This window comes from Brachyhypopomus gauderio, chromosome 11 (assembly GCF_052324685.1).
Source record: "Brachyhypopomus gauderio isolate BG-103 chromosome 11, BGAUD_0.2, whole genome shotgun sequence".
NCBI classification, from domain to species: Eukaryota; Metazoa; Chordata; class Actinopteri; order Gymnotiformes; family Hypopomidae; genus Brachyhypopomus; species Brachyhypopomus gauderio.
The window spans coordinates 3,658,220-3,680,854 of NC_135221.1; the positions used below are offsets into that span (position 1 = coordinate 3,658,220).

The window sequence follows — 22,635 nt, forward strand, 5'->3', positions numbered from 1 at the left end:
CGCTCGACGGTGAGGTTCACTTACCGTCAGTGGAGAGTGACATCAGAGTGCTCGTCGGCATGGTTACGGAGCTGGACCTGCCATTCTCGAAGGCATGGTTATCCACATCCGTCAGCTTCCAGTTCAGCCCAAAGACGTGCATGACTGAAAACAAACAGCAGGTCATCTCACCAAGGAGCAGGTTCAGTGTGTTAGTCATTACACTCACACAGGCCTCAATGGCTTCCACACGCAAATCCATTGTTTTCTAACAGGACTCTGCCCTGTTAGAGGGGTGTTGGGTGGGTTATTAGGAGGGTTAGGTGAGTGGTGTTGGGTGGGTTATTGGGAGGGTTAGGTGAGTGGTGTTGGGTGGGTGTTCAGAAGGGTTAGGTGAGTGGTGTTGGGTGGGTTATCGGGAGGGTTAGGTGAGTGGTGTTGGGTGGGTGTTCAGAAGGGTTAGGTGAGTGGTGTTGGGTGGGTTATCGGGAGGGTTAGGTGAGTGGTGTTGGGTGGGTGCTCAGGAGGGTTAGGTGAGTGGTGTTGGGTGAGTATTCAGGATGGTTAGGTGAGTGGAGTTGGGTGGGTATTTAGAAGGGTTAGGTGAGTAGTGTTGGGTGGGTGTTCAGGATGGTTAGGTGAGTGGTGTTGGGTGGGTTATTGGGAGGGTTAGGTGAGTGGTGTTGGGTGGGTGTTCAGGATGGTTAGGTGAGTGGAGTTGGGTGGGTGCTCAGGAGGGTTAGGTGAGTGGTGTTGGGTGGGTGCTCAGGAGGGTTAGGTGAGTGGTGTTGGGTGAGTATTCAGGATGGTTAGGTGAGTAGAGTTGGGTGGGTATTTAGAAGGGTTAGGTGAGTGGTGTTGGGTGGGTGTTCAGGAGGGTTAGGTGAGTGGTGTTGGGTGGGTGTTCAGAAGGGTTAGGTGAGTGGTGTTGGGTGGGTTATTAGGAGGGTTAGGTGAGTGGTGTTGGGTGGGTGTTCAGAAGGGTTAGGTGAGTGGTGTTGGGTGGGTATTCAGGAGGGTTAGGTGAGTGGTGTTGGGTGGGTGTTCAGGACGGTTATGTGAGTGGTGTTGGGTGGGTATTCAGGATGGATAGGTGAGTGGTGTTGGGTGGGTGTTCAGGACGGTTACAGTATGTGAGTGGTGTTGGGTGGGTATAAGGGTAAGTGGGCAAACGAATGTGTGTAAAGGGAAAAAGAAAATGTGTCTATTTTCATTTTTTTAACATTAATGTTGTCATACTTAATAAATAGACTATTGTCTATTTAAGAATAGTGCCTCATAGACTGCCTCCGCATTGCAGACTACACAATGGGTTCAAATACCACACTTAGGGCACAAGAAGGCTTTATGGATTCTCTTTAGCAGCAAATGTAGACACTTGCTAGGCACATTTCACTAAAGACCAGGAGAGAAAGGGAGAGTTGAGTCGGCCCACCACACAGATGGAACCCTGCTGAAGGCTGAAGACATTCGTAAGAACCAGAAGATGGCTGAGAGTTCTGTCCCTGTGCTCCTATTATTTGACATGGAAATATCTCTCTCTCTCTCTCTCTCTCTCTCTCTCTCTCTCTCTCTCTCTCTCTCTCTCTCTCTCTCTCTCTCTCTCTCTCTCTCTCTCTCTCTCTCTCTCTCTCTCTCCTCCTTCCCTATCTCCCTCTTTCATCCGGACGTCACTGTTTCATGTTACTGTGTTAAATCTTAGGCAAACACTTTCTAGTTCTCTCAGAAAGCAGCAGCGTGTGCGTGTATAGGCGAGGGTGCCTTGGGAAAAAGTCGCCTTCAAAGTTCCCGGTGACGGCGAGGACTGAGGAGAGACGTGTCTCTGTGCGACGCTCTCCTCCCTGTTTGATCTACAGGCGGGTGCGTTTCAAATGGTGCTCCCGCTTTTGAAGGAGGGGGCGCAGACTGTGACATTCACAGCAGGGGGACAACGATAAGGAAGAGAAGGGCAGAGGGAACTGGAGGAGTGTCGTTAAAAAAACACACACACAGAATCCACAGAGCGGAACACAAGTTAAGGGAAAACGCTGGGGTCAGGTCACGTGGTTCCTGTTGGGATGGAGATATTAATCAACCAGTGAGCGCGGTGTGTTGGGGCAGGTGTGTGTGTGTGTGTGTGTGTGTGTGTGTGTGTGTGTGTGTGTGTGTGTGTGTGTGTGTGTGTGTGTGTGTGTGTGTGTGTGTGTTTCCAGGGAGAATCATTTGGAGCATGGGCACCAGGTGTTTGGGGCTCAGATGAAAGGTTCAGGGACACAAAACTCTTTCTGATGGGCTATTTCCCCATTCTAATGGAACCAGGTCTGTCTAGTCTCCACACCTGAGAACGTGCACTGAACGAACACACACACACACACACACACACACACACACACACACACACACACACACACACACACACACACACACGCTTACATACGCAAACACACCAGTATAAATACGCCTACCTATACAGTAGCAGAGCATGACGGAGAGCAGGGTGGCCACGCCCACTGCACTTAGAGCAGTACATTTCCAGGAACAATGTTTCGGTGACTTCTTGAATTTGAACGCTCCTCTTGATAGGTTGTTTCGGGGAAAGGGGCGGGCCGACGGGGAACAGACAGCCCCAGATGCCATGGTGTAACCTGGATTGGGCGTGGTGAAGAGGGAGGGCGTGGCAGTGCCCGTCTTCAGCAGGAAGTGCCTAACAACACATAAAAAAATGATTGGTCAGATGCAGAATGAACAGGAAATGATGAAGACTGCAGTGGAATATTCTTCAGAACAAACGTCTAGACAACACATTACAAAAAATACCACTGTGTATTTATAAACGTTTCAAACCATCATTTAAGTCTGAGTCATGTTCCGCTTATTGAAAATATACAATGCTGACTTGATTACATCAAAACACATTCTTAAAAAAAAATGAGCGTTGGTCTTTCAAAATGAATAAACAGTTTTGTTGCACTAAAACACCGTGCATCGTTTGTGCATTCATCAAGGAAATTCTCATCATGTAGTGCAGGTGACTGGAGAGTTACAGGAGAACAAGTAAAAGAGCCTGTGTCTCTGTAATTTTAGACCACAGCTGACGGCTCTCTGTGTCATTATACAGTATATCCACTAGACAATAAAAACATGCTATTAACGGCCGAGACCACAGAAGGCAGAAACACTCATCTGAATGGCCAGCATTCTCTAAACGTTTGGTTTGTTCATGCTGTTGAATATTTAATCCAAGTTCCTGCAGTGATTTGTGGGAATAATTTACTACATTGGGGCAAAAAAGAGCCCTCTGTGAATTCGGTTTTGTATTGAATTTACTGTTTTAATTAGTCTCTGAATCCGCACTAGAACCAAAAATGGTCCAGAATTACTGAAAAAGAAAAGAAAGACATTAGCATTCAAAGAGACGCAGTGCTGTGAATTAGCTTATCATAATGGGTTCCTTAATGCAGGACAAATCACGGATGAAGTCGAGGATAAAGAAATTACAACAGAACAACAATCCTTATATGTGCAGTTCATACCAATACTGCATGAGCCACTCAGGAATCACATCATCGAATCATTGCATTATTAGTTTATAGACGCAATGTGATTGCATGATTAATCAAGTTGGCTGGTGTTTTTAGTTTTTCCTAAGGTGCTGCACGCTGCTCTGGTCTGCGGGGTCACATGTAGGTGTGTGTGTGTGTGTGGGGGGGTCAGGGTCACATGCAGGTGTGGGGGGGGGGGGGGGGGGGGTCAGTGTCACACGCAGGTGTGGGGGGGGTGGGTCTACAGGGTCACATGCAGGTGTGTGGGGGGGGGGGGGGGTCAGGGTCACATGCAGGTGTGGGGGGGGGGGGTCAGGGTCACATGCAGGTATGTGGGGGGGGGGGGGGGGGGTCTTCTACTCACTCCAATACACAGACTTTCAAGTGTACTGATGGTCATTCAAGTTCTTTCTTATGGAAAGCTCTGATTTATAATCTGTACTGACTTTTGCTGCAACAGAGCCATGCCAGACACACACACACACACACACACACACACACACACACACACACACAGTTTTACACACTGGCATGGATTGGTTCTGGGCCAGTTAACGCTGAATGAGCCACATTAAAAGCCTTCAAAAGCGATTAACAAATACACTGACTGTGTGCCGTTTTCAGGCCAAACAGCCTTTAATTGATTAGCAACAGTGTGACGGCAGGCAGAGAGAAGGACTCAGTTAATCCGCGCCAACCCTTTTCACAGCGTGCGAGCACCATGTTTGTCCGCAAAGCGACTGAATGGGAATCTCGCCGCTCCAAGTGCGGGACACAGAGTCCCCCCGTCCCCGCGCTGACGGCTGGAATGCCACGGAGCAACGGGAGACGCGGGACAAAGTCCTGCAGGCGACAGGGTGGAGCGGAAAGAGAAAGAAAGAAAAAAAAAAGAACGAACACAAGTCCTTTCCTGGAATTAATGTGATACACAGTGAATTAGAGCAGCTCAGGAGAAAAAGAGCGCTCTATTGAAAGGGTCCCTTGTTGACTTAAAGCGCTAAAGGGATTGCCATGATGTAAAGAGCGCTATAGCAACAGAGCTGGACAGGTCCGGCTCTGAAGAACTCCAGCAATGGACCACAATGCAGCCTCGTATTCCCCCAAAAGCATGTTCTTAAACACCCTATTTAATATGTTCCTAAACACCTTATTAAATGTGCTCTTAAACACCTTATTAAATATATTCTTAAACACCCTATTAAATATGTTCCTAAACACCTTATTAAATGTGCTCTTAAACACCTTATTAAATATATTCTTAAACACCCTAATAAATATGTTCTTAAAGACCTTATTAAATATGTTCTTAAACACCCTATTAAATATGTTCTTAAAGACCTTATTAAATATGTTCTTAAACACCCTATTAAATATGTTCTTAAAGACCTTATTAAATATGTTCTTAAACACCCTATTAAATATGTTCTTAAAGACCTTATTAAATATGTTCTTAAACACCTTATTAAATGTTTTTAAAAATCTTACTAAATATGTTCTTAAACACCTTATTATAAATGTTCTTAAATAGCTCATTAAATATGTCCGTAAACATCATATGTCTTTTTAAATGCCTTATTAAATATGTTATTAGAGATTTGGTTGGTCCAAGTTATCTTAAAACCTGTTTTAATGCTTACACTAATATTATATTTTATATTTAAAATAAAATACAAAATATAATATAATAAAACATATATAAAATAATATTTAAAATATATATAATAAAAAACTATATAATAATTAAAACAACACAGGCATTGTTCATCATCAACAATACTTAGAATTGGACAATAGGAAAAAATTAAATTAAATAACTGGTAGGAACTACAGCTTTTAAACAAGACTCTAGCCGTAGACGGGCTTATTTAACAGGAACTACTGTAGACTATAGACATGTAGACTGTAGTAGCAGCTCGTGGCATGTGGACTCTATGGTCATGAACAGGTGTTCCTAGACACCTTGAATGCTGGCCTGCTAGTTTATCATGGCCAGTTTGAGTTCAGGAGAGGTGGATTTGCCATGCATGTTAGACAGAACCATATGCAGGTCCTCAGTGGGCATTACAAGGTTTCCTTAAGTACACGCCGCTGGTCTATGTGAACATCTGTGCTACTTCCTTCAGGACCAGGACTGTAACTGACCTTTGAACTCCCTGGGACCTAACCTGGCTTTAGAGTCGAAGATGTTAAGATAGATAGAAGTCAAACACTTCTATACAACATTGATGTTAATGAACACTTCTATACAACATTGATGTTAATGAACACTTTTATACAACACCGATGTAAATTAACACTTCTATACAACACTAATGTTAATGAACACTTTAATACAACATTAATGTTAATGAACACTTTAATACAACTCTGATGTTAATGAACACTTCTATACAACACTAATGTTAATGAACACTTCTGTACAACACCGATGTTAATGAACACTTCTATACAACACCGACGTTAATGAACACTTCTATACAACACCGATGTTAATGAACACTTCTATACAGCACCGATGTTAATGAACACTTCTATACAACACTCATTCTTGCTGATCGGTTCTTGTTGAACACCTTTGGGCCAACAGAATTAAGAATTTGTCATGTCAAATGTTTAGGCATTTTAATATTAAAGGCCATTGTATTAATGACGTATCTTTTTGCATCGCTTTTTGTTCCTATGGCAGTAAGGATATTAGGAAACACAAAGAAAGAAAACGAGCTGGAATGAATGCAGATATAAACTTCTTCATATACAAACTGGCAGCTACTAATATAGAGCCACTTTTCTTGCACAGCTGAGACTTCAGTCCGGAAACTTTATGTACTTCAGTACAATCTATATGTAAATAAACCCAAAGAACATTCCAGGTAAGCAGTGTAGTGTGCTGCAGTAAGAGATGTAGAGATATTCAAAATTGTAGGAAAATACACAAAGTTTCCACACACACAAATGTGCACACACACCCAGTTACCCTGGTCCCTCGATAACATCCTCTTTCTGCTAGTTCCAATTCTGTACTAAGCCAGTTCAATGAACATGGCCACCAGAATTAGCCTCTCCTCAGTAAAGTTACCCGCAGGGATTTCTGGTGTGTGTGTTCAACTCTTCCTAAGCCAAATCCGAGGACACAGCGCTCTCTCCTTTTTTTGTAAATGACAGATGATCGAGTTCTTATGGTGTATATTTAACTGTGCAAGAGTCCCAGAGTTTTACAACACATGAAAAAAAAGAAAGAAAATTAAACCAATCTTCAGATGTAAACTGTTCTTCAGCAACACCAACCAAAACAATACATAATCACGAGCTCTCATCACCAGCAGCAGAAACGTCATCAAGACTAACAACACTCTCCTGCAAAAATCCCTGGGACACAAACAAAAACACACTGTGCAATTGTAATTACAGCACCATGTGTTCGATCTGAACCCCCACACCCCCAAAACTCACACACACACACACACACACACACACACACACACACACACACACACACACACACACACACACACACACACACACACACACACACATATGTGTGAAGCCCTTCCAGATGCACCTAATGAAAGCTCATGGGTTTTGCTGCATGCATCATTCACTCCTGCTTGGCTAGCTGTGTCGGGGAGGATTTCTAATCCGTCTGCTGCTGTTTGCGAGTGAGCTGCAGCTAGTCTGCACGGAACGACGCTTGTGCTGATTTCGGTTCTGATTTCTGCAAAGCCCAGCGTGACTGCAGGCCTTTCAAATAACGATAAAACCCCATCCACCCGGCGAGCTACAGGAGCCACGAGAGCTCGTCTTAAACGGCTCATTCAACATCCGGACTGTAGTCTGCACAGCAAACAGGCCAACAAAACAGGGGAAGACATCGCAGAATACAGAGTTGTGTGAGGAAACTGCCGGCTGAGAATAGCTGATTCGATCAGGCCTCCTCCAGTCTGGCGGCGGTGACGGAGGCATCTGCTGTCCCAGCGGGGGGAGGCACGCAGCAGGTGCTTTCTCCGCTCTCGCCGGAGTGGCGGTATTTTGAGACGCTCCCCAGAGGTTCCCGCGCTGCTGCCATTTTAGGACAGTGCCTTTCTCTTGATGTGTAAAGATCACACTGTTTGTGGCAGGTTCAAGAGTGGAAACTTTGGAGGTTAAAAGAGTGCAGGAGGAAGAGGGAGACCGTGGAGAGTGAGGGATGGATGGAGAGACTGAGAAGAGATGGGTGCGGAAGTGTGTCAGAGAGAGGGAGAGAAGTGAAGGGTAATTAGCATGTTAGGGAGTTAAGAACTGAGCAAATCTGAGTACCTACAATGAATATCCAAACGGTTCAGGACTGCATCCTTCAGCGCGAGTACAAAAGCTTTTATATCCGATGTTCCTTCCTCCGTGTTGCTTTGCACAATTAAGTGTAACAGAAATGGCCTTGTAAAAAATGAGGCAGACACCAAGCACCGCTGAACAGATCCTTTTCAAATTTCTCCTCCGTGACGGCGAGGTTTTCATCATGAGTCGCAGCAGAACATTTCTCCTGCATTAATTGATTTTTTTCTCACTCACGCGGAGGTTCGTCAGTAACAATCAATAATATTTTACACGCCATCTCAGAGTTCGAGCACTTCAAAAAGCAGTCAGTCAGATACAGTCAAAAGACTGGGCGCTTTGCACAGTTAGAGTAGAGGGCTACACAGATGAAGGAAAACGCTTAAGTTATGCAGGTAGGGGCTGCTAAAGACATGGACTGAATGAAACCTGCCTGCACTAAGCCCTGGATGGAATGTAAGCATTTATAGCAAGGTAGCAAGAAAAAGCGCAAGAAAAATGCAAATACAAGCAGTCTTTTCTCAAAGCTTTGTTGTAATTTCACCTGCGGTTTAGCTCATAGTGAGATGAGCAGTGTTTGGAGCTCCTGTGTTTACAGCGTTTACAGCTGGACACCGCTGGGAGGTGAGTGAGGGGTAAATGAACACAAGGCCTCTTCATTACTGAACTCTCAGTCCTAATGAACCTCTCAGGAAGCCCCGATGCAGCTGGCAAAGTTCAGATTCATTCCCAATGTGCCACTGCAAAGGAACCAGAGCAGAACCAGAAACCCAGAGACATCCTGAGATCCAGAGACCCAGAGACAACCTGAGATCCAGAGACCCAGAGACCCAGAGACAACCTGAGACCCAGAGACAACCTGATACCCTGTGTGTGTGTGTGTGTGTGTGTGTGTGTGTGTGTGTGTGTGTGTGTGTGTGTGTGTGTGTGTGTGTGTGTGTGTGTGGATATACAGTAGAACCCCGGAACTCAACCGTCTCAGTACTCAACAAATTCTGAGTTTGACACAAAATTTCAAGACAATTTTGTTTCGGAACTCGAACAGAACTTCGGAATCCGACCTGACTCACGTGACTTTTGTAAACAAAATACAGTTCATTACTTCGGTCACAAGCCGCTAGTTGGCGTTAGTTGGCACTGTTGTTCAGTGGGTTTTAAACCCTGTGCTCCAAGCTTTTGCTGTATTTTTGTTGTTTTTTGTGTTTTTTTTTTGTAAGAAAAACAATAGAGTTGAAAAGGGCGATCATAGAGAAGTATGAAAAAGGCATTCGTGTGACGGACTTAGCATTGAAATTTAACTTGACGGTTGAGAATGGATTAATCCATTTTCAGGTATTTCTTATGGGGAAAAATTGATTCAGAATTCTCTCTCTCTCTCTCTCTCTCTCTCTCTCTATATATATATATATATATATATATATATATATATATATATATATATATATATATATATATACACATGTACACATACACCCACACAGTCATAAGTATATTATACATCTATATTAACTAAGCGAAGAGGCAATGCAAACACCTCACTTAATTAAAAAATGTATTGAAATGAATTGAGAAAAAAAACAACATTGAAACAAAGGACATTTTTTTAAATGCAAAACATCAAAACAACGTTTTTATGGCAAAACCTTCACGGTCCTGGCATGTGGAGACAGGCTGAGAGGAACTTTACCTACTGGAAAGAAAAACGCTGATTTTAGAGATCTGGAGTTACCATGGGAACCGATCTTCATCACAACTTGTTGTGCACGTTTCTAATAAACAAAGGCTGGATGTTGAATCACGGCGTCTTTTTTATTAAGACCCCACATGGTTCAAACTGTCAGGCAAATAAAAAAAATAAAGTGCTAACCCCTTAATTCAGGATTAATCCAATTAGGCATATCAGGGGCAAAAAATGTAATCACCATTAATATTAGAGGCATTACATATAATACAGGAGCAGGTGAATACAGTTGAAGGCTTTTTAATCCACGTGAGGAATATGCATGATAATAAAACAAACTACATGTAGGGAGCATCTAGGGAGACGAGGTGGAACCCCCCCCCCCCCCCCCCCTCTCCCACCTGCACGCTCCTCCTCACACGGTGAATGTTGTCCTTGTTGATAACTGATGAAGGCACACGCTCTGCCTGCTGCTTCTGTTATGGAGGGCAAGGTCAACCCAACGCTCGTATCAGACGCAGACAAATATACTCAGACTGTCTAGGTCGCAATCTTCAAGTTGCCCACCGCGACAGCGGGGTGTATAATACCCAGACTGATCTCAGACGCACAACATTTACTTAGGGGACTTAACGGCCACGCTAACGTGAAACAGACCGGCCGTGCCACGTGAGTGACGTCACTGCCTGCGCGTGTTGAAAAACAATAACAAAAAAACACAACTCACGTCACGCAAAAGTCTAAACAAATGGACAGCCCCTCTGAACACGTCAAAGAGGGCTGAACAATAACGAAAAACTGAACATTTTAACGAAAATGAAAAGAAGCATCGTCTCAACTGGTCTAGAGCACAACTTATAACAGGATTCCAAATGATCGATTAAGGACATAATGGGATAATATGAATTGTGACTATGCAGAACGCTCACCTGCTCTCCAGGTCCACGTGACTACCCAGAACCCAGTTCTCCTGCAGCTGCACGCATTCTGACGCACTCTGCAGGTCCACCGCCTGATTGGCCAGCGAGGTGATTGACGGGTGCTGCTTGTGCTGGTGTGGAGCGGGTGGCAGTGGGGGCGGGCCTTGTTGGCTGGAGAGCTGCTCTGTTTTTGGGGAGGGAAAAAAACAAAAAAAAAAAAAAACAACACGTGAAGAAGAGGAGACAGCTGTTGGAGATGATTGGTATATAATTAATTTCGCTGTACACAAAGGGATAGAAGAAAATATCCATGAGGAGCTGGCTGGCTGCTATCTATAGATATATGTTTGAAAAGAGAAGCCATGGTGAGCAATGTGAGCACAAAGCACTCTGGGAAGGAGAGAGCGGTGTATGTTTGGGCGTGGAGCGCGTTTACCGATGCGTGTGGACTCTTCCAGAGCAGAAGAATGGACTAGCAGCTCTGCCTCCTACAAGCAGATGTTCCTTGATGGAGACTCGGAACGCGTTCTTCATGTCTGATTACAGCCAGTGAGAGACTCTCGTTTAACTAATGGCCGGAACCTCCATTACGACAGCAGGAAAGAGGCAGATTTCTCATTTCACACCAAGCTGTGTAATTGCCCCCCGGAATGACACAGCGTGATTATCACACCGAGTCCACGTGCCTCCATTACGACACGCCTGCTCCTGTCACCACGGACGCCTGGCCATATGCTGTCAAACGCCGGGCAGACACACACTTAGACAAATTCAATATTTGCAGAAATTCAATATTTGCACTCTTCATATGCAAAACGCAAGGGGAGGGGGGGGGGGGGGGGGGGGCTAGCGGACCAATTAATGGAGCAAATGGTACTGATCCATCGGTTTGACTGTAGCTGGTCTGATGTGAAAACTCAATCCGTGTGAAGGGAGGAATGTTCTGGAACCTGCCGCTGCTCAGAGCACTGGTACGCAAAAGCAAACCACAGCAAGAACGCACAAAATGTAGCTGTCAGATGTAAATCAATATGTTGTTCCAAACAAGGCGACATGTGCAGTTGGTGCCACACTGTGACTAATGAAGACAGAAGCAGAGGAGAGATGAGTGTGAACGAACACGGGCCACCACCAGGTGCGTTTACATCACGCTCTGACCACAGACACGAAGACGCATGGCTCAGTTAAAACCAGGTTAGTCTATATGCATGATACATATGCATCAGGGTAAAAGATCAACTATTTATATTTTCAAAGAGCATGTGAAAAATTTAGCTACTCTTTATCTTATGGACATAAAAAAAAAACACAAAAACAGGGTTGATTAAGTGATGTGCATAATCTAAGATTTGCTAAAAGTGACTGAGTTATTATTTCCTCATGAAAACACTGGGGAATTAGGCTTGGTGATGTTCTCAGGGCTTTTTGGTAGCAATATTTGCAACAAATAATTACCAAGAAGCTTTTCTGGGCATCAGGTGGAGGCCCCTAGAGAGCAGACTAGAGGAATGGACGCCTTCCTGAGATGCACATGAGGAAAAAACCTTGATAAGGGACAGATTCAATCAAAGGGGGGACCTCTCTTCCTCTGGGCACTACCGGGAAAGGGATTTGCAGATAAAAATGACAAAAGCAGGATTTAGCAGAGACACTTGGACCGCAGAGATAAAGCACAGGTGAGATAAGCCAGGGGCTGATATTAAAAACTCAGCATTGGCTTATGTACTAGTGGAGGGGTTGAACAGGACGTTGGATAGCATCATGTGTTAAGTAAGAAGTTCAGCTTGAGCAGATTTAGACATTAATGGCACGCAAGAACTTATTAATGAAGCTAATTACTTCAGAGGTCAAGAAGTGTTGTCAGAAGTCAGCGGTCAGAAGCTACTTGCTTCCATGCAGAGAAGTTAAAGATGCTTCCGTGTAGAAGGGTCAAAGGAGTGTGAGAAGCTTCTGTGTGCAGGAGTTGCACGCTAAGCTTCTAAGCAACACGACTCCAGCAGTGTCTTAAAATGGTGTGCAGGGTAAACAAAATTATTGATGAATATATCTTTATCTGGGTAGAAAGGGTGTACTTGCCAAATGTTACATAACCCCGTGAAGGGAACCAGGAGGCATGGCAGAGGCAGATGTCACAAACTAACCAGAATCGTTATGACAGGTGTCATGCCATATTGATGATGGGGTTAAAATGTGTCTCCCTGACAGGTGCATTAAGTAAAGTGTTAGCGAAATAACACGGCAAGCCCTCTGTTCTCTGCTCCTGACACAAACAGGTCAGAGAGGCGAACAGTGCAGCACTGGGTACTGAGATTACCTGTTCTTTTATTTTTGCAAACACAGACAGGGTAGACGTATCCAGTAAAACAAAAAGGATAGCTTCTCTGGTCAGCATGTGTGGCGTGCCCTTTAAACATAGCTTGTGTCTGATTGCCTATAACCACTCCATAAAATTCCATGCAGTCCAAATCTTTTTATGATTGTCTCGACTGGAAGAATATTTTGAATTACTCAGAGAAAAAAAAACAAAAAAACATCCCATGGACAGAATCTTAAATAGGCTCGTATACAAGACTCAAGCCATACTGCCATATTCCTGTAAAGAAGCTCACATGGATAAACCCGGTTTATTGTGACATCTAGTCTGCTGGTGAGCGGCTTGGCTGGCTATTCCGGGGCGTGCCAAGGTGGTAAATGAACAAACATATGTGCTATTTCCCGGAATCACTGGCAAATGACCAGTTAGACGGATGGATCTCCATTTAAATAAGGCTGGTGTTGTGGGGGTTAATAGTGTTTTGGTGAACTGCATTCTAGCCCCTTTATTTAACTCTAGTTCACTCTGCTCTGGATTCCTTTAAACATCATCAGTGTCCACGGGTCTGAGCTGATCCAGCTCGTCGTCTCGGACAGGTTTACACCTGCTCCTTTCATGTGTCTTGACTGTCAGGATTATATACGGTTTCGGGATTATCCCCCTTTAAATGCAGGTGCAAAAGCACCAAAGTCCCTTTAAAGACCAACTGAGATCCAAAAGCCCAGATCACGTCAGCAGGAGTGAAGACTGTTCATGGTTCATTATGCACTTTAGCCAAGTGCAAAAAAGTAGCTCTCTCTCTCTCTCTTTCTCTCTCTCTCTCTCTCTCTCTTTATCTTTCTCTCTCTCTCTCTCTCTCTCTCTCTCTCTATATATATATATATACATATATATATGTATATATGTATATATATATATATATATATATATATATATATATATATATATATATATATATATATATAGAGAGAGAGAGAGAGAGAGAGAGAGAGAAAGATGAGAGAGAGAGAGAGAGAGAGAGAGAGCTACTTTTTTGCATATATATATATGTATATATATAGAGAGAGAGAGAGAAAGAGAGAGAGAGAGAGAGAGATATAATATATATCCGAGAGAAAGAGAGAGATAAAAAATTAAATCTCTTATTATATATTACATATATATTATACATATAATAATCTCTTATTATATATTCTTATTATATAGTTTTATATTTATGCTTCAAAGTTGTAATTTATATATATATATATATATATATATATATATATATATATATATATATATATATATATATATATACATTGCATTTACATGCAAGTGAGAGTTTTCTATTTTAAATTTAAAATATTTTATGTTAAAAAATATTATATATACCTAAGGTGCCTGTTTTCTTTTAGCTATAAAAAACAAAAGTCAAAGATCAAGTGGCATTTTTATACAGAAAAAGAAACAGTTAATGTGCATTATTCATTCAGATGAATCTGGGGGCAGGTTTCACTCCCTGGTGTAAATGCACATGGTTGAATCTTAGCCGGATATAATCCTCATATTCAAGATGCATGAAGTGACCAGTGTGAAGATGGCCTTTGTGTGCCCGTGGCAACACAGCATGGGAACAAGGCGGGGCTTCTGAGCCATCCCAAACCATGGCAACCCACTGCAACCCAGGGCAACCCATGGCAACCCATGGCAACCCATGCAGCAAGAGCCGGTTTATCATGCAGAGACTGAAACACAACCTACAGTCTGTGATTACATTACTGTCTAATTTTGCTTGCAGTAGACTAATGACTCTTATAGCACACAGAGTGGCGGTCTGTAATTAGATTGTAAAACAAGCTATCACACTGGTTACCTTCATGAACTTGGAGCACTAAATGCAGTAACATATGCTAGTTCATATGGAGTTGTCAATACAGGCTAGCAAACATTATAGCAAACATTTATATGGCATGTAAAAATTATATGTATTATTTTGTACAACAAAATAAATTGCTGGTTCCTCTAATGTAGTGTCAAGCTGAATGAATTTATCCGAAATTGCTATGATTATATATTGTATAGTTTAAATTGTTATATACATTTTATATTTTTAAAGAAAACCTTTCCGTTCTTTATTGACTGTCTTAAGTATTCATTCAGTTCATACCATTTACTTCTGGAAGACATTTAAATAAATTGTTCTGCTTTAACCATATTTTTTGTTTTTGCTCCTTTAAAAATCTTTTAATTTTAATCACCCACTTTTCCATTTAGTTGTTCCTGACTTTCAGTTCTCTCGTGTCCTGAGGATATAATGTACCGTACAGTATCTCTTTTATTAACTTCTCTTTTTTTGAGCTGACCTCACCTGTGTTCCTGTCTCACTACCAGCTGACCTCACCTGTGTTCCTGTCTCACTGCCAGCTGACCTCACCTGTGTTCCTGCTGTCTCACTGCCAGCTGACCTCACCTGTGTTCCTGTCTCACTGCCAGCTGACCTCACCTGTGTTCCTGCTGTCTCACTGCCAACTGACCTCACCTGTGTTCCTGCTGTCTCACTACCAGCTGACCTCACCTGTGTTCCTGCTGTCTCACTACCAGCTGACCTCACCTGTGTTCCTGCTGTCTCACTGCCAGCTGACCTCACCTGTGTTCCTGCTGTCTCACTGCCAGCTGACTTCACCTGTGTTCCTGCTGTCTCACTACCAGCTGACCTCACCTGTGATCCTGCTGTCTCACTACCAGCTGACCTCACCTGTGTTCCTGCTGTCTCACTACCAGCTGACCTCACCTGTGATCCTGCTGTCTCACTACCAGCTGACCTCACCTGTGATCCTGCTGTCTCACTGCCAGCTGACCTCACCTGTGTTCCTGTCTCACTACCAGCTGACCTCACCTGTGTTCCTGCTGTCTCACTACCAGCTGACCTCACCTGTGTTCCTGCTGTCTCACTACCAGCTGACCTCACCTGTGTTCCTGTCTCACTGCCAGCTGACCTCACCTGTGTTCCTGCTGTCTCACTGCCAGCTGACCTCACCTGTGTTCCTGCTGTCTCACTACCAGCTGACCTCACCTGTGTTCCTGTCTCACTACCAGCTGACCTCACCTGTGTTCCTGTCTCACTACCAGCTGACCTCACCTGTGTTCCTGCTGTCTCACTGCCAACTGACCTCACCTGTGTTCCTGTCTCACTACCAGCTGACCTCACCTGTGTTCCTGTCTCACTACCAGCTGACCTCACCTGTGTTCTTGTCTCACTGCCAGCTGACCTCACCTGTGTTCCTGCTGTCTCACTACCAGCTGACCTCACCTGTGTTCCTGCTGTCTCACTGCCAACTGACCTCACCTGTGTTCCTGTCTCACTACCAGCTGACCTCACCTGTGTTCCTGCTGTCTCACTGCCAACTGACCTCACCTGTGTTCCTGTCTCACTACCAGCTGACCTCACCTGTGTTCCTGTCTCACTACCAGCTGACCTCACCTGTGTTCCTGCTGTCTCACTACCAGTTGACCTCACCTGTGTTCCTGCTGTCTCACTACCAGCTGACCTCACCTGTGTTCCTGCTGTCTCACTACCAACTGACCTCACCTGTGTTCCTGCTGTCTCACTACCAGCTGACCTCACCTGTGATCCTGCTGTCTCACTACCAGCTGACCTCACCTGTGTTCCTGCTGTCTCACTGCCAGCTGACCTCACCTGTGTTCCTGCTGTCTCACTACCAGCTGACCTCACCTGTGTTCCTGTCTCACTACCAGCTGACCTCACCTGTGTTCCTGCTGTCTCACTGCCAACTGACCTCACCTGTGTTCCTGCTGTCTCACTACCAGCTGACCTCACCTGTGTTCCTGCTGTCTCACTACCAGCTGACCTCACCTGTGTTCTGACACAAGATTAAAGTCCTTACCTCATGTAATTTCCTCTAAATGATTTCACTTTCATTCATCTTCTATTAAAAATGTATTTTTATAAAACACTTTATAAACCAATTTTAAAAGTGCTATGAAATAAAATGTTATTACTAACAAATACTAATGCTATTAGTAGTAGTACTAAAAGTAACAAAAGCAATAAATTATTATTATTATTGATAATAATAATAATAATAATAATTATTATTATTATTATTATTATTATTATTTAACCGTCTAATATTGGGTATAAATTATTTACCTTTTTTAATTTTAAATTTTTACCTTATTTTTGCCTTTCCTTATTTAACTTTAATTCAACTACTCTACCTGAGCTTCAATAAGTCTATTTACAGAAAACACACATACACACATGCAGAGACACACACGCAGACACACACATGCAGCGACACACACACACACACACACACACACACACACACACACACACACACACACACACACACACACACACACACACACAGTTCGCCCTCACTGGTACATGGTACCCTGCCCCTGGTCATTCATTCAGACACTAAATACAACTTGTTCTCTCTTTCTGAAACTTTGAGAAGGATGAACAGATTTAATATTAAATAAAATGGCATTCAAGAGGTTTTGATTTGCAATCAGATCAAGAGTTGTGGCCCAGTCATGCAATTCCTCAAAGTCAAGTTGTCATACTTAGAAGTCAAAGAGATGCTTTACTGCTGTACTTCTGATTAGTGATGCAGACCACAGCTGAAGAAACATTCCTCATCACTCGCAAACTCAGAAACTACTTTAAGTCCCATTTACATCCTCTCACACCGGACTGCTGGTGTAACTCTAACGCACGGGACACCAATTCTAAACCTCTTTCAGCCCCAGTTAGATACTCTCTAACAAAAGACACAAAATGAAAAATTCTTACAATTAGATGCAGCAAAACCAAGACTTCAATATCAACGCTGATTAAAGCGAGTATCCTCTAAGACACAGAGCTTCATCCAGGCTCTATGAGTACAATCGTTTGAATGCAACTCCTGTCCAACAAAAACAGTTCTTAAATGGACCCACAAATTATGTTCAATGTGGTTCATTTAAAAAAAGAAACAATGGCTTTTTATACAATTAAGCATTAAAACACAGTGAATAAAAAAACACTGTTACACCAGACAACACAGAAGCCTGTAAAATCGTCTTAAATTTGATAATAAATTGAATAATAAAAAATGTGCAAATATAGTCTCATATTTCTATACCACTTTCTATACCAATCAGATCCCTCAATCATCACTTTATAAACAAAAACATACTGGGCCAAACAGTGGCCTCACACACACTCGTCACTTTCTGAAATGATTGGTTTGAATACAACATTCAAAAATCTCTCAGTGGTTAATGTTTTTGCCCATTACCTTTGTGTTATAGAATAAAATTACAAATATGCATTCCATGATTACCCTAATCGGGGCTTTTGCACACACCCCCATCTCTCTCTCTCTCTCTCTCTCTCTCTCTCTCTCTCTCTCTCTCTCTCTCTCTCTCTCTCTCTCTCTCTATCTATCTATCTCTCTAGCTCCATCTCTCTCTCCCTCCCTCTCTCCCTTCCCCCTCCCTTGAATGGAATAACTCTCCTCTGTGTGTACGAACAAGGACTTTCACAGCAAGCCATAATTGTCATTCAATTCCTGTTCTAGCCTTTCATTAACCATCATCAGCCACTCAGAAAACAAATCAAAACACAAAAAAGTTCTGTGAAATTGGCTGGAATTCATAAATACATTTCATTTGTATTCTCATTCACAGAGTGATAGCTCACCGCACCCATAGCAGGTATTATTTGGGATGCATACATCTTTATCACATATCTCATGACAAGCCTGATCAAACTACGGCTTCTGAATGACACTTAATGGCCAGACAATGTTCATAATCAGAGACATCTCCAATCCAAATCTCCTTTCAGGCTTTTCAATCCACACAACGGTTTGATTTAAGAATAGGAAAGACACGACCCAGTCCTGCGTTTGCATTAACGCTGGGGTGAGGGTGCGGGGGAGGGGAGGAAGACCCTTCTTAAGACTACCCAGATTTTGCCATCAGAGGAATTATTCAGCAAAGGCAGGGTGGGCCTTCCTGAGTTCGCTGACAGTGAAGTAACTATAAATCCATAATAATGGGGAGTCTTCGTGCCATGACAGCCCATTGAGGAGGGATTCAGAGCCCAACTCCAGAAAGAGGCAGAAGCATTTAATCAAAATGTCATACTGTGGGTGAGCGGAGCTGAGTGGAGAAATATTCCTCCCCTTTCTGGAGGTTTGAAGCGAGTGGCGGGATATGAATCACCAAAAGGAGGTGAGCCCAAATTGATTTTGGACCTTTCTCCAAAATGGTCGATAGAAAATGCTAATCATGGCAGCCAACACTAGTGCTCACTCTCTTCACTCATCTTTCACGTCCACCTCAAAAGAACAGCGAAAGCCAGGAAATGTTTAAAGTTTCCTGCAAATCCCATCCTCACAGGCTCCTCCTCCCTGACCGCCCCCTCCTCTGAGACCAAGCCCATCATCACAGACTCCTCCTCAAAGCCCCTCCTCCCTGACCGCCCCCTCCTCTGAAACCAAGCCCATCATCACAGGCTCCTCCTCCCAGCCCCTCCTCCCTGACCGCCCCCTTCTCTGAGACCAAGCCCATCATCACAGTCTCCTCCTCCCAGCCCCTCCTCCCTGACCGCCCCTTCCTCTGAGACCAAGCCAATCATCACAGGCTCCTCCTCCCTGACCGCCCCCTCCTCTGAGACCAGGCCCATCATCACAGGCTCCTCCTCCCAGCCCCTCCTCCCTGACCGCCCCCTCCTCTGAGACCAAACCCATCATCACAGATTCCTTCACCAAGACTTCCCTAAGAAGTTCCGTAGGACCTTCCCAACGAAACCACTCCTCCCAGACCAATCCTACCACAAGCCCCTCTTGCCAGACTACCCCACCAAGCCCCAGCTCCCAGATACACCCCTCCCCAACCCCCCCCCCCATACCAGCCCCACATCGCAGACGATCCAAGATAACTGTCACCAGAAGTCAGTTAACGCCATAAAACTTCAGCACAATTCAAGTCAGAGGACATAATCGTACATAGAGTCTGTCACGCTACCGTGGAGAACAACCATCTCGTTCCATTTTGTCAGTCATTGATTTTTATCTGCTTGTTCTCCGTCTAGAGATATGTCTTTGTTCTCAGCCAACTCCAAACAGATCACCGCTCTTCAACTTATCCCAATGAGAGTTTTTTGCAGAATGTACGTGCAAAAAAAGTCTGGTCATTTCACGCTTGGCTTTGCATGATATTGGAGTTTTTCTTCACTTCTGGTCTGCGGGTACAGGAGAAGGAGGCTTCTGTGCTTTGAGGACCACAATTAAGGACCTCACGAGCCAAGGTCACCTTTCCTATAAGGCTTTCTAGTTCTCACACTCCAACACATCGAGTTATAAACCAGCCGCTACAAAATTAACATCTTAATCAGCAGCACTGAGAGAGAGCTACGCTCCCGCCAACACCGCTGCCACTAACCACTTATTTATCCACTAGCTGAAAGCTTAATGTTGAGGAAGAGAGAACGCCACGCATGAGTGCCTCGCCTGGATGCTCTCCGTTTCACCACAGACGCTCCTCACACTTCTTTACACCTGGAAGCATTTCTGTCACCACCATAAAACAGCGGGACCCCATCACAGGCACACACGATGTGTAATGTTAAAAAACGACGCTGTAGACACAATGCGTTGCAGTCAATTAACTCACAAAGGCTCTAAATATGTCCAAACTAGGATGACGGAGGGTATCAGGCATCTCGGTGTGTCTTACTCTGCCAGTTAAGGTCGTGACCCCTTCACACAACACATCATGTAGTTCTAATCAATGTGAATGTGCTAAAAACTGCGGCAGCAATATGTGCATAGATCGGACCATTTAAATGCTAAGCCTCTTTGAAGAGTCTGAGGCTTTAGCTTAAACGCAGACGGAAAACAAATCACTTCTCCTGTTTGGAGGAGAGCAGAGGGGAAAATTGAATGACCCTAATGTGTGTGTGTGTGTGTGTGTGTGTGTGTGTGTGTGTGTTCTGTCTGTTCTAGCCTAATGGAGCTCTTGCTGATTGGCTGGCTTGCAGAAACATTTTTATCTTCTCCTAAGCATCTTTTGCTGCTTTCCAGACAGCTGTTAGTTCCACCGTACAGGCTGCGTTTAAAGAGGGGAGACTGTGTTGATGCATCATTTTTGTGCTGTAATAAACCTCATTCATTACACTCTATGCCTTATAAGTTGGCCACTGAGAAGGAGCCGCTAGCCTAATTAAGATGTAGTAAACGGCACCAGACTGCGTGGGGCTCTGCTAGTTTGACCTCCTCAGACAGCCATTTAAAGCCATTTGAAAAGGTTTGGGATATAAGTACACATGTCAAAAACAATGTCTGTCAGTGAAGGTTTTAGTTGTACTAGTCATTCACTTGTCTAGCATTAGTAAGTCATCACCGGAACTTTCTATTATACTGATAATATGCTTCAATAGAAATGCCCTGTGGATTAAGTTAATGCAAGCCCTGAAAAGAAAGATATGAGTATTGATTTAGCCTGAGCATGGCCTACTGTTTGATTTCTTTCAAAGGACCTTGAACACTTTTGATGTCCTGGAGATGAAGTTAGCAACCACACTCTGTGCTTAAGCACATTATAAGGACCTGATTGAAACCAGTGTTCCAGCAACGTGTCATTCGACCGCCTGCCTGATAACAAACTTCTCTGAGGGCCCCGGGCGCTCTGATTTCACCGTGGTTAGACGCTTCGGGGTAGAACCTGAGAGAAACGCTCCACCACACAGCTCCAAAGCAGGAAGGTAGTCGCAGCTGGAGAGGGCGGGCGGGTGCACGTCACTCCACCAATAACGAAGCCCGCGTCTCTTCCTGCCGGCACTGCGGCAGAGCACGGCTGGCAGGCGGCCCGGGGCACCCCGCCCCCCGCACCAACCCCCACGCACGGCCCAGCGGACCTCCACGTCCCCCCATCGCGGCGGCCGGTCTGCGGGCGAGCGTGAAATCAGAGCGGCCACCGCGGCGATCGGCGAGGCGTCGCGTCGCGAGGGAGCGTGAGGAAGCTTTAGGTGCACTTTACGTCCCCGCTGAACACGGAATCAAAGCAGGAGGACGCGGCTGTTTCAAAGAGCACGAGCGCAAAGCGAACAAGCACGATAATGGCCGCCGACAGCTTTGGTCACAGAATGATGGATAGAACTGAGGAGAGAATGAGACAAGAGAGAGAGGGAGAGAGAGAGAGAGAGAGAGAGGGAGGGAAGGTAGAGAGAGGGGAGGGGAGAGACGGAGAGGGAGATGAGAGTGGGGGGGGGATGGGGGAAATGAGAAATTGAGAGGGGGGAGAGAGAGGGGGGAGGGGCAGGGGGCGGAGGGATGGGGAGGAGGGAGAGAGTGTGGGGGCGGAGAGATGGAGGATGGGGGGATGGGGGGGGGGCACAAGAAAACAAGCACTAATTCTTCATTCTTCTCTATTCCAGGAAGTCCTTGGTGTGAGCTCACAGATGTGGTGCAGCTAGCTGATAATTCGGAGCAGAACCACAGGTCTAGGTGTGCCTTCATTAGGGGATCAAAGACACTATTCCAGCAGCCTGGCATGAGCTTTGTTTGAAGGAAATCACTTGGACCGAAGCAGCACTCTCTCAGGACCAGCGCCGATTGACAGGATTACAATATTCGGCAGATTATAACTTCCTGAGAACAGAACTACAGTTAGATGACTACGTTATATACATATGCTTCCACAGTAAACTAATGAAATAAAAATGTTGATAAAACTAATTCCGCTTCCAGATCGGTTAATTTACTTCTTTATGAGTGTACCATTATTTCTAATAAACTTCTCCTCTGGTGAGCTTTCAGGATGACAATGTAGTTTAAGAGGTCCATTTGTTTTGTCGAGCAACCCCCCACTGGAACTGCCAATTACCACCACTGATTGCAACTAGGGCACTGG

At 44.4% G+C, this 22,635-nt stretch overlaps 1 protein-coding gene across 3 annotated transcripts in view; it reads right to left on the reverse strand.

Annotated features, from left to right (window-relative positions):
• The window catches only part of LOC143526613 (teneurin-3), a 106,613-nt gene that overhangs the window by 43,273 nt on the left and 40,705 nt on the right, over nucleotides 1-22,635 (reverse strand). For all 3 annotated transcript variants that reach the window (XM_077021105.1, XM_077021104.1, XM_077021103.1), the window contains exons 4-6: nucleotides 10,419-10,593; nucleotides 2,424-2,662; nucleotides 25-144 (exon numbers count right to left, since the gene is read on the reverse strand). In XM_077021105.1, coding sequence (XP_076877220.1) covers nucleotides 25-144; nucleotides 2,424-2,662; nucleotides 10,419-10,593 — 534 coding nt within the window. The remainder of the gene's footprint in view (nucleotides 1-24; nucleotides 145-2,423; nucleotides 2,663-10,418; nucleotides 10,594-22,635) is intronic.